This window comes from Macaca thibetana, chromosome 2 (assembly GCF_024542745.1).
Source record: "Macaca thibetana thibetana isolate TM-01 chromosome 2, ASM2454274v1, whole genome shotgun sequence".
NCBI lineage: Eukaryota > Metazoa > Chordata > Mammalia > Primates > Cercopithecidae > Macaca > Macaca thibetana.
Window position 1 is genome coordinate 165900271 of NC_065579.1, and position 13478 is coordinate 165913748.

Consider the following 13478-nt stretch of genomic DNA (forward strand, 5'->3'; position numbering starts at 1 on the left):
AAGTAGAAAGCGGAAACTGGATCCTTTCCTTACTCCTTATACGAAAATTAATTCAAGATGGATTAGAGACTTAAATGTTAGACCTAATACCATAAAAATCCTAGAGGAAAACCTAGGTAGTACCATTCAGGACATAGGCATGGGCAAAGACTTCATGTCTAAAACACCAAAAGCAACAGCAGCAAAAGCCAAAATTGACAAATGGGATCTAATTAAACTAAAGAGCTTCTGCACAGCAAAAGAAACTACCATCAGAGTGAACAGGCAACCTACAGAATGGGAGAAAATTTTTGCAATCTACTCATCTGACAAAGGGCTAATATCCAGAACCTACAAGGAACTCAAACAAATTTACAAGAAAAAAAACAAACAACCCCATCAAAAAGTGGGCAAAGGATATGAACAGACATTTCTCAAAAGAAGACATTCATACAGCCAACAGACACATGAAAAAATGCTCATCATCACTGGCCATCAGAGAAATGCAAATCAAAACCACAATGAGATACCATCTCACACCAGTTAGAATGGCGATCATTAAAAAGTCAGGAAACAACAGGTGCTGGAGAGGACGTGGAGAAATAGGAACACTTTTACACTGTTGGTGGGATTGTAAACTAGTTCAACCATTATGGAAAACAGTATGGCGATTCCTCAAGGATCTAGAACTAGATGTACCATATGACCCAGCCATCCCATTACTGGGTATATACCCAAAGGATTATAAATTATGCTGCTATAAAGACACATGCACACGTATGTTTATTGTGGCACTATTCACAATAGCAAAGACTTGGAATCAACCCAAATGTCCATCAGTGACAGATTGGATTAAGAAAATGTGGCACATATACACCATGGAATACTATGCAGCCATAAAAAAGGATGAGTTTGTGTCCTTTGTAGGGACATGGATGCAGCTGGAAACCATCATTCTTAGCAAACTATCACAAGAACAGAAAACCAAACACCGCATGTTCTCACTCATAGGTGGGAACTGAACAATGAGATCACTTGGACTCAGGAAGGGGAACATCACACGCCAGGGCCTATCATGGGGAGGGGGGAGGGGGGAGGGGGGAGGGATTGCATTGGGAGTTATACCTGATGTCAATGACGAGTTGATGGGTGCAGCACACCAACAAGGCACAAGTATACATATGTAACAAACCTGCACGTTATGCACATGTACCCTACAACTTAAAGTATAATAATAATAAATAAATTTTAAAAAAATAATAAAAAATAAAAAATAAAAATAAATTAAACATTTTCATGGGCCCCTAAGAGCACCATGGGCCTCAGGCACTGTACCTTCTATGTCTAGTGGGTAAGTCAGCCCTGCTAGAGTCAGATATTCTTGAGTCCAATTTTGTATAAATTTGAGACACAGCAAAGAGAAAGAAGAGGCACAGGTAGTAATAGGAAAACTTAACACTCTTTGGTCTATGTATATGAATGATTGCTCATTTAGAGCTTGATTTCCACTTTTTTCTTCTCTGTACCAATTTTTTTTTTTTTTTTTCCCAGAGTGAATCTTTTCTACTCACGTTTAGGCCTAGCCTTGTTTTGGTGGATTGCTTTAATAAGGATGGATCTGTCAGAGCTTGGAGAAGCCGCAGCCTTCCTCAGAAGAAGCGAAGCTGAGCTGCTTCTACTACAGGCCACAGCCTTGGACGGTGAGACATGTGGTGGCTGCTGGCTTCACTTTATTTTGCTCCTTCAAGGTGGTGACTAAGATATTTGATTGATAGAGAGGAGCCATCAGTTCTAGAGCCTAACTTATTTGCTTGGGGTGTGAGCAGCCTCTAGGAAACTGAGCAATTGAAGGCCTCTGAGTATTCAGGGTAGGAATGGTGGCTGGGAGGCAGCCTAGGCCCGGGCCCTACACACTTGGTCCTAAGACAGGTTTTCTCTTCAAGGAGCCCCTGTTGTAACACAGACACCTGCAGGAATGGCCACAGACAAAGCCTTTCCTAGAAACCTCTTAGTTATCAGTGAATGCCACAGTAGAGCGAGGGGCCTGTGACTTAGACTGGTAGGTGATGTTTGTACATTGTGGGGAAGAAGAAAGGGAAAGACTCTGGTAAGGCTGCAGACTTTGAAGTTGTCTCTGGCTCTCCAGAATTTTCTGATGTTGGAGCTTTGCCTCTGGCGGTCTTCTAGGTCAGCAGGGTCACTCAGCCAACACTAAGCAAAAGATAATTAGGAGACTTGCTCACCCTGATTCATAATTCCTTGGTAGTTACAGGCAAGGACAAAGGTTAATGAGGATTTAGCCTTTAAAAAAAAAAAAAGGCTAAGTTCTACATTGAAATCTCTAAAATGTTATTCTTTTTCCTGCTACCTTTACATGTCTGTGTTGAATTTCAGCTAATTGGAGATGTAGAAATCAGATTCACAGTGTGATATAGCATCAAGCTACCTACATGTCTTAATCCAAAATTATTCAGTAGGTGCAACAGAAGGACTTGCTGAATGTTGTTCTAGTATTCAGAATTAGTCAACATTAGACTTCAATATGACCAATTATAATTCAAGCCAGTTATGGAGGATATTATATTTCCATCACAGACCAGTCCTGGATCAGTTCCCAGTTTCCAGTCATTGGATTCATGACTGTGATTAGATTTTAGGCTAATTATAATCCATCAAATCAAAAACAATAACCGAACTATCCCTGAGGTCAGAACTGGTCATGCAGAGGCTTATCGCAGGTAGTTAGATAATGGAGGACAAGATAATAGTGGTGCCAGGAAGAAAAAAAAAAATTGGGCCTAAGCATTAGAGATAATTGGATGATGCATTTATTAAAGTCAGCACCGTAAATAATTACTTAAAACATAGCAATGTAAATAATTTTCTATTAATTTTTTGGACCAAACAATCCTTCCTCATAGAAATGCACTGGCAGCAAAGAGACAAGTGTTAGCAAAAGTTGTTCGTCTTCCCAGGCTGGTAGACAATGGAGTTTGCTCTTTTGAACTCGGGTCAAATGGAAGCAGTGTGATGACAAGTATTTAGCAGGTAGTCTTGGGTTCAAATTCCCTGTCCTTGACCATCTCTGGCTGGGTAATTAGAGCAAATCACCTCACTTTATTGAGCTCTGGTTTCCTCATTTGTCAAAGGAGATAATACTTGTCCTGTCTACCTTCCTCCATTGCTGTGAGGACCAAATGAGACTATAAATGTGACAAAAATAAGTATAATGTATTATTATGATACCTGAGAAGGAAAACTAGAATTCCTGGGTGTCAGTGAAGAAGCCCAAGTGGTTTTAGAGCTAAGACAGAACACCAGTCCAAAGCCAAATGTAAATAATTCTTATATTAGAACATGTAAGCAATCTATTTAAAATAACTCTAAAACTGAATATAGTATTACCCCCGATTTAATCGATATCCTAGAAAAACAAGTCAAAAGAAATACTTCAAATACGTAACAGTGGCTATCTCTGAGTTGTTTGATTATGGGTGATTAAAAACATTCTTTTCTTCATACATTACTCTTCAAGTTTTCTTCAATAAGCACATATTAGCTTTATATTGGAAAAGATATTTAATTGTCTAAAGCTATGAAATCATATAGGAAAAGGCCTACTTTACAGATGAGAATATGAACGGCCAAAAGAGATGAAGACATGTGGCTTTATATCTTGTTACAAGCAAAGCCAGTGTTAAAATTCTGGCTGTCTCACTCAAATCCATTGCTATCTGCATTTCCAGCTCTGCATTATTCATGAACACCAGGAATTAAAATTGACGGAGTTCATTTACTTCATTTTTTAAAATGCCCCTGTCAGGGTTTGGGCCTCAGATGAGAAAGGATTTCTGATAATTTTTATCCCCTACTAAGTTTTTCCAGGGGTGGTAAAAGAGAGACTTCATCATGAGGCAGGCGATGAGCCTACTCCTGAAGAGAAGAATTGGAGGAGAAAAAGCTAAGCATGTGTTAGAGGAGGCAGGCTGTAATGGAGAAGCACTGATTCAGGAGGTGGATGATCTCATTTCTAGAGACATTATTACAGTGACTGCCACTAATTAGCTATGTGACTATGGGCAACTCTCTTCATCTCTCTCCCAAGGTTCTTTTTCTAAAAAGAGAGAGAGATACAGAGGGAGAGAGTCTGTGCCAGGTGACCTTCAAGTTTCTTCCAAGTGATAACATTTGGTTTAAAATGCACAGCATTTTACCTTAAACATACACAAAAAATGTATGCTAACTGGGTGCTTTTCAAAAACAAGCATATTTTCATAGACATAACACAAAGCAAAATCAGTTTTTGCAAAAAGGGACCAAAATAATGAATACAATGCAAAGCCAGTATTTAAAACACAAACGATAAGTAGAAAGCAAATGCACAATCAGCTAGATGGGAACATAAACTCCTCTTGCCAAGCAGTTTTAGTGGTGAATTGTTTGTAATCAGGGAAACGAAGAAGGCAGCGCTGATAGCAAGAAAGTCATGAGCAACCAAATTCTTTGCAGAAACAAGCATGGTGGAAGAAGGGGCGAATGGTGCCCAACTTCAGCTCTTTTGTACACACTCCTTCCCCAGTCTTACTGCCTTCCTCTGGGAAATAAGGACCATCTGTCCTGCTGCAGTGAGCCCTCTCTAGCTTTTGTGACTCGTATATTAGAGGTGATGGTTGTGACTGAGTTCACATTACCTGTTAGTGCTGTGGTTATAGTGGGGTTTTTACCTGTGTCTTCCCTAGCCATTCATTGGCTAGCATTTTCCCCTTTTCAGCCAAAGGCTTTCCCCATCTACCTGAGTAGCTGTGACCTGGGGACTTCTGTGAGCTTCTATTAAGGCTCATTTTCATATATATATATATATATATATAAAATATTCACTTTCCTTCAAAAGGAAAGTGTGATATATTACATATACATATATATACACACATATATATACTTTAAAAGGAAAATGAGCCAACTCCTGGGTTCAAGTGAACTTCCTCATTCAGTCTCCTGAGTAGCTAAGACTACAGTCATGCATCGTCACACCTGCCTAATTTTTATTTTTTTATTTTTTATTTTTGAGACAGAGTCTCACTCTGTCACCCAGGCTGGAGTGCAGTAGTGGGATCTCTGCTCACTGCAACCTCCGACTCCCTGGTTCAAGTGATTCTCTTGCCTCAGCCTCCTGAGTAGCTGGGATTACAGGCACATGTCACCATGCCCAGCTAATTTTTGTATTTTTAGTAGAAATGGGATTTCACCATGTTGGCCAGGATGGTCTCGATCTCCTGACCTCATGATCCGCCCGCCACAGCCTCCCAAAGTGCTGGGATTACAGGCGTGAGCCACCGCATCTGGCCTTATTTGTTTTTTTGTAGAGACAGGACTGGGGGAGTAAAGGGTCTTGCTATATTGCCCAGGCTACTCTTGAACTCCTGGGGTCAGGATATCCTCTCACCTTGACCTCCCGAAGTGCTAGAATTATGAATGTGAGCCACTGCACCCAGGCCCTTAAAATCATAGTTTTTATTCATCATCACTATCTGCTTCAAGTGGGAGAGAAAGAGAAGCTGCCTCAGGTGTTCATAAGAGTTCTGGCTCATTTCACCCCAGACCTCTTGTTGGTTAATCAGTTTATGGAGGGCTACTTTGCTTAGGGATAGGGTATGGGAGTGAGAAAGGTGAAGAGAGAAAAAGAACATATGGGGGGCAAATAATATGAGCTGGTTATGTTGTGTGACATAAACAACCCATATTCTCTCTTCTCAACCTGCCCCCCTGCCAATTCAACCATGTAATTTCACTTAGCTGACTTTCACTCCAAGATTAGACATGAGGTCTAAAGAAACACTGAAGAACGTAACCATTAATCTAAATTTTCACTTAGTTGTTCCCAGACCTTTCTGAATGAGTTTTTTTGGGGAGGGTATCTGGAAGGGGTGCAAGCACCAGGGCGGTTAGGTGGTTACCTAAATCCTGGGGTGTGAGTGGAGGAAAGTGTTGGGGTTGGAAGGGGTGTTGGGAGGTAACTGTCTTGTAGCAAAATGATCTATGGCGCCCCCAAGCTGCCGCTTGCTGAGATGTTTCTTGTTCCTGTAGAGCCATTATGTGAGTGAGTGTGTCTTCAGGATGAGCTTTCATGATTTTATCTAACTTTGCAAGTTCCTGTAGTCAACAAGCCGATTTAGCAGAAATGAGATTAGATCTATCAGTATGAAAGTGTCCAGTGTATATTTCTGTAAGTACTATAGCTATAATCCATTTTTTTTTCTCTACAGGGAAGAAGAAATGCTGGATTCCTGATGGTGAGAACGCTTATATCGAGGCTGAGGTAAAAGGGAGTGAAGATGATGGAACAGTAATTGTTGAGACAACAGATGGAAAGGTAAAGAAATTTTTATTTCATTGTGTTGATGACTATGTTCTCTATCAAATAACTAAATATATTATTTCTATAATATTTTAATTAAAGACCTGGAGTAGGAGATACCACTGACTCACTGTGAAGTCATTCATTTTAAGAAGCTCCTCCTTAAGTCAATGGGCACAATGGCTCATGCCTGTAATCTCAGCACTTTGGGAGGCCGAGGCGGACAGATTGCTTGAGCCCAGGAGTTTGAGACCAGCCTGGGTGACATGGCAAAATCCTGTCTCTACAAAAAATACAAAAATAAGCCAGGTGTGGTGGTATGTGCTTGTAGTCCCAGCTACTTGGGAGGCTGAGGTGGGAGGATCACCTGAATCTGGGGAGGTCGAGGTTGCAGTGAGCAGGGATCCCACTCTGGTTGCACCCCAGCCTGAGCAACCAGAGTGAGATCCTGTCACCAAAAACAAATAAACAAACAGAAAAATACTCCTCTTACCATCAAAGATTTAATGAAGAACAGTGAATAAATCAGAGTAACACAATTGCCAGTGGCAAAGATTATTGACCAGAACTCACAGCCATTTCCACTTTTTCATCAATGTTTCAAGTTAGTATTTTTTTAAAAAGGTATCCTGTGGGATGAATAATGACTTAAGGAATCATGAAGAAAGTTGTGTTTGTAGGATCAAGAATGAGATGTATAATTTGAGTAAAAATGGCATAGTGTCACAGAGACCAAGTGATGCGTGAATGGTCAGTAATGACAAATGCTACAGAAGGAGATTAAGAGTTGGAGAAAGTCTTGGATTTCAGAATTAGGAGGTCACCTATGACCTTTGAAAGAAAAGGTTATGCCAAGTGTTGGGGTACAAGCTGGACTGTTTCACAGAGGAAATGTGTAGTGAAGCCATAATACCCCCAGCCCCTTCTCCCTGCCACCAAGGCATTCAGAGAGGCAGGGTAACATTGAGAAGACAGCTCACTCTCAGAACCTTTGCCTATATTGCTGACTTCACATTACCTGCCACCCCATGGTATAAGCTGGGCCCCATTTTTATCCTACTTCAATGAACGCTTCCTTATAGATTTTACAGATGATTCCCTGCCAATATTCACTTCTCTAAACTCCTTTAAATTCTGTCTCTTCCCAAATCCATAACAAGCCACATCCTATAACAAGCAGATATTGTTGATATCAAGAAAGTTTGTCTTTTTAATGCTCTATTTGTTTTTAGGCAATTTACCATCTAACGTGTTGCCATCTGATTTTTAAAATTCTGGAAGCCACTCATAAACTACCACACAGAATGCTTTCATATGTCTTCCTGACAGTCAATATTTGTTATGTAAAAAAATCTCAAATTAGGTAGATGTTATTTGACTCTTCATGAAATTAAGAAAAGAACTTGGTCCTTTTCAACTGGAACATAAATAGGTGGACAAGGGAAAATTCAGCAAGAAATTTTCCTTAGTCCTAAATCAGTAAACGAAGAAATAGAGACTCAGTCAGGGTCATTTAGCCTTGGGACAGTATTTTATTAGAAAAGATCCCCCAAAGAAATCTTGTGCCTATTAGCAGTCATTCCCCCTTCTTTCCTCCTGCACCAGCTCCAGGCAATCACTGATCTACTTTCTATCTCTATAGATTTGCCTATTCTAGCAAGTTCAGATAAACACGAGCATAGAATCAGTGGCCTTTTGTTTCTGGCTTCTTTCACTTAGCATAATGTTTTTGAGGTTCATTCACATTGTCACATGAATAAATATTTATTTCATTCCCTTTTATGGATAAATAGTATTCCATTTTACGGATATACCATGTTGTTCATCCATTCATCAGTTGATTATTACTGGGTTGTTTGTATGTTCTGTCTATTATGAATAATGTTTCTATGAACATGCATGTGCAAGTTTTTGTGGGGACACATGTTTTCATTTCTCTTGGGAGTGCATTTGCTGGATCATATGGTAACTCTGTATTAAGCATTTTGAGAAATTTCCAAACTGCTTTCCAAAGTGGCTACCATTTTACATTTCCATCAGCAACATATAAGAATGAAACTTTCTCCATATTCTTACAAGCACATTTTATTTTCTTTTTGATTACAGTCATTCTGTTGGGCATAAAGTGGTATTTGAATGTGATTTTTATTTGCATTTCCCTAGTGACTAATGACGTTGAGCATCTTTTCATGTACATATTGGCCATTTGTTTATCTCCTTCAGGGAAATGTCTATTCAAACTCTTTGCCCATTTTTTTAATTGGGCTATTGCCTCTCCATTATTCAGTTGTAAGAGTTCTTTTTACTTTCTGGATGCAAATCCCTTATCACATGTATTATTTGTACATATTTTCTCTCAGTCTATGTATTGTCTTCTCATTTTCTTAATGATGACCAACTCAATTTTATTAGGCCTCCAGATGTGAGGCTTGCTCTTCTGAGCACATTCTCTAAAACAAACTACTTTGCCTTCAACAGCACTTAAGGTGATTTATGACTATGATGTGGTTACAACCATACAAAGAAGAGCATGAAAGCCATTAATGCAGGTAGAAAGAAGAGTCTGAAGGTGGTTTATTTTGTCCTGCTTGTCCTTCCTTCATGTTATGAAGGTCCCATTCCCCTAGCTTTACTCTTTGTCTCCCTGGCTCCAGGATTCCTCTTCCTCATGTTAGAAGTGACTACACTTCCAATCACCTTTGGTCTTTGTAACATTAACAAAGGCAATAAATCCAGTGGGTGTAAAGTACTACTTATCGATGAAAGTTGGTAATGAAAAAAATACAATAATAGAATTAGGGAAAAGGGGAGGTTTTTGAAGATGTATGAGATAGGATTACGTTCTGCATGGGTTTGAGGGGAGATGAGGAGTCCTTGAAATACAGAAAGTGAAGGGACTCAAAAGAAGAGGGATTACTGTTAGAACAATGTCGAAGAAGACAGATGGATAGAAATTGAATCAAGAATGTAAAGAGTGTGAGAGCCTTGGGAAGAAGCCATCACCAACTAGGATTAAATGGGGCAATCAATTGACACAAATATGTATTAATCATGGAAAAGGGGTATAGAAAGGGTGTTAGGAAACCTGTGAGAAGAATCTCAAGAAAGTATTTGATACTAGAAATGCATCCATATTCATCAAGATATTAATATTTATTATTTACCATATCCCAAGCATTGTGATTATAGTTACTAAGCATTTAATAATTATAGTTATTAAGACAACAACATCAAAAATGAACATGCATGTCCAAGTTTTTGAATGTCATTAAAGAAGACAACATCAAAAATCCTTCTTAAGGTATTTATAGTCTAGCCAGAAAATAGTCTAACATAGTCAATTATTAAAACATACACAAGAGTATTAATGTAAAGATAGTACAAGTGGTAAGACTTAACAAAAGAGGACAAACTAATAAGCTGGAGTAGTTGGGAAGGTTTGAGGGAGGAGACAGGTTTTGAACTAGGTCTGGAAGGAAAAGGTCTGCCTCCTTAATCCTCCACTCCAAGCTGCTGCTTCTAAATTTCCAAGGTATGTTGGGACATCAAGGGCTGGAAGTTGGGGGTTAGATCATGCATAATGTGATCTATGTACTCTTAGAGTCAATCAGGGCTAGCCAGAAGCCACAAGATTAGGGTAGTGCATGACAGAAAATCTTGATATAACAAAAATACTATGTTTACTTCATCTTTAGGGAAGGAGAGGACTTTTTCAGGGAGCACCTGTTTTTTTCCATGAAGTTTGGCTTAATTTCTTCTGGCCCCATCCCCTAATGAGGCATCATTTTTTTCTTTTTGAGTCTGAATATTCTTTCTGATGCATGGGAAAATGAATAAGCATAGGAGACAGGGGAATATATCATGTATTTTTCTTCTCTCTGCAGAGTCTGAGCATAAAAGAGGACAAAATCCAGCAGATGAATCCTCCAGAGTTTGAAATGATTGAAGATATGGCAATGCTGACTCACCTCAATGAGGCATCCGTGCTGCATGCCCTGAAGCGGCGCTATGGCCAGTGGATGATCTATGTGTGTAATATGCTTTCCTGCTGAACTGTCATGCTGGCACTCAGATTGCACGTCCCAGTCTCTCCTGGGTGCTCTCTCACATTGAGTCTAAGCATGCTCACACGGGGATAGTCCCTGAGGAATGTCTACTGGGAAGGGACCTTATCTTAGCATTTCCCCAATTTCATTTTGTCAACATTCATGTGCCTTCCCACAGATCACCCTTAGTTAAAAGCATGAGGCTTGGAGCCTGACAGACTAGCCATCAGCACTGTCACTTGCTTGTTAAGTTTCCTAACTTCTTGAAGTTGCCTTATCTATAAAGTGGGATAACAATGTCTGCCTCTCCATGGGAGCCTGGGGTATTAAATAAAAGAAGGTAGGTAAAGCACCTAGTTCAATGCATGTCACCTAGTTAGTGATTAATGAGTGAGATGATTTCTTCATCATCATTAAATTGATGATGGTTGGTTGCTCAGGTTCTTTGACTTGCTCAAAACCTATGCAGCAGAAGCAGTGCTGAGTAGATTAAGCTAAGATGTAGCATCTGGGACCCGTGGCCATAGGAACCATGGCATGCAACCAGCTTGCTCCTCAGCTCTCTGATTTACCACGTAACTGTGTTAGTTTCCCTGGGGTGCTATAACAAAATTACCACAAGCTGGGTGGCTTAAAACAACAGAAATTATTCTCTTACAGTGCTGGAGGCCAGAAGTCCAAAATCAAATCCAATCAGCAGGGCTGCACTCCCTCTGGAGGCCTTTGGGGGAGAATCTTTCCTTGTCTCTTCCAGCTTCTAGCGGCTCTAGCATTCCTTTTGGTTGTATCACTCCATCTCTGCCTCCATTGTCACATCACCTTCTCCTGTGTGTGTCTTTTATAAAAACACAAGTTATTGTATTTAAGACCCACCTGGATGTCATCATCTTGAGACCCTTAACCCTTAATTACATTTGTAAAGGCTCTATTTTTTCCAAATAAGATCACATTCACAGGCTCTGGAGAATAGGACATAAACATATCTATTTAGGGGCCATAATTCAACCCCTTCAGTGACTGAGTGACCCACATGAGCTATTCCTTCTCAGTGCCCTAAAAATCAAACCCCTAATCTTGCTGAGGCAGAGAATCCCCTCTGGCCTCAAATGCCTGATGGCTGGTTACTGAAATCTCTGCAGTCCTACCATTAGGGTCCTCTCTGTCTTCAGAAGCTCCATGTGTCAGACTTGTTAGTAATTAGCAGGTCTCTCAGGAGAGAGGTAATCCCAGGTCCTGATGTTACTCTAACCTGGTTCTGTCTCTTCTTGTTAGAAGTCCCTTCTCTACATGATTCCAAAAACTCTCCTCTGAGTTCCTTTATAAGTAACATTTGAGCAAATGTTACTTGACAGTGGAAGAGCTGACAAACCTGGAAGTATTTCTAATCTAGTTTCTGAAATCTTTTCTGATCTTCCCTCAGACATATTCAGGTCTCTTCTGTGTGACCATAAACCCTTACAAATGGCTTCCCGTGTATAAGAAAGAAGTCGTGGCGGCCTACAAAGGGAAGAGGCGATCAGAGGCTCCCCCTCACATCTTTGCTGTTGCCAATAATGCCTTTCAGGACATGCTTCACAGTGAGTAGCTGCCCTACAAAATGAAAAGTAAAAATATCTGATCTACTTTTTTTCTACGTGCCTAAGAGGCACTTAGGCATTGTGAGTGGAGCATGGCCTTTACAGTTAGCTAATCACTTGAAGCCTCTGTTTCCTTCTAGATAAAATGTGGGCGAAATAGTACCTACCTCCTAGGGTTATTGGGCCGATTAGTTTGTACATCAAAGTGAGATAATGCATTTAAAGTGCTTGGCCCAGTGGCTGGCCCAGAGTAAGCCCCCTGTAGATGTTAGCCTTTATTATATAAAGCATCTGCTCTAGTGTCTGGCACAAAGAAGTTATTCTATAGATATTATTACACAATGATTCTTAAAAGGCTTAAAGTGTCAAGAATCTCAATCATTAGTTGGTTACCATTTGTATGTAGAGCAAAGAAATAGGCCTTTAATTTATATGTTCTTATGACTGGCATACACAGGGGCAAGAAAAAATCGATTTTACTCTGTACCATTTGAGTGCTATGTTTTTCTAACTATAAATGATGCTAATCCTTTCCCTTGTGTCTGATTTCAAATTGTAGCTAGGGAAATTTTGAATAAGTTCATACTAATACATAATCCTCGAATATTCTGGCATTTTTCTTTCTTTTGTAGATCGAGAAAATCAGTCTATACTCTTTACGTAAGTGTTTGCCTTGTTTTTCTTTTTTGGCCTGAAGTAAGTTTCAGTGGAAATAGATACCTCCATTTCACTGGGAATAAAACTTTGATTCACCATCTTTGAATTAATTGCCCTTTAGGTGCAATACCTTTGAGGTAAGAAAAAGATACTCAGGAAATTGTCATTGTGCTTTAGTCAGTGATGACTCCAAATATGGTGTCAGCTAGTCTGCCTCCCTCATTTTCAGAGATCCTTTAGAAATAGTGCATGAGCTGATCTTAATTACTTTCTTGATGATTAAGAGAGCTACACTGTCCCAAATGGTCACCTTCAAAAGCCTCTGGACTGGCTAAGCAGAGGGGCTGAATGTCCAGTAGGTATGCCCATGGAACATTTAAGAAGCAGTTGTGGGAAGCCAGATTGGGGCAGGCCAAAGTACATGAAGCAGTGAAAACTAAAAGATGGTGACATTTAGAGAAATAAGAAAGGGAGTGAAAAGGATAGAAGGAAGGGTCACAGTGGTATCTTATTGTATGTGAGTTTTGATGAAAAGAGTACTGGCCGGCCAGGTAAAGTGTCAGCATGGTGACTGAGACTCAAGGGGCTGTGAAGTGCTAAAGTCCTTTACCTTCCCATGCAATGATGATGATACCATCTTGTACATTGGGCTCTCCATTGGCTTCAGTTATCCCAGGAGAAATCATAAGGTCTCAGAATTTTAGAGCTAGATGAACAGTTGGAGTTCAGACTTTCATAGAGATGATAAACTATTTTCTGGAGTTTTGTATAGATAAAGGCAGGAAGGCCTTGATTCAATGATGCTTATGTTGAAGAGGCTACAGATTTACCACTGTGCTCTTCCCACATTACAAAGTTAGCTGG

General features: G+C 39.9%; 1 protein-coding gene across 1 annotated transcript in view; it reads left to right on the top strand.

Annotated features, from left to right (window-relative positions):
- Positions 1-1591: 1591 nt before the first annotated feature.
- Positions 1592-13478, top strand: part of MYH15 (myosin heavy chain 15) — a 128966-nt gene continuing 117079 nt past the window's right edge. Inside the window, exons 1-5 of the mRNA XM_050781421.1 lie at positions 1592-1679; positions 6243-6349; positions 10219-10362; positions 11801-11957; positions 12590-12617. Coding sequence (XP_050637378.1) covers positions 1592-1679; positions 6243-6349; positions 10219-10362; positions 11801-11957; positions 12590-12617 — 524 coding nt within the window. The remainder of the gene's footprint in view (positions 1680-6242; positions 6350-10218; positions 10363-11800; positions 11958-12589; positions 12618-13478) is intronic.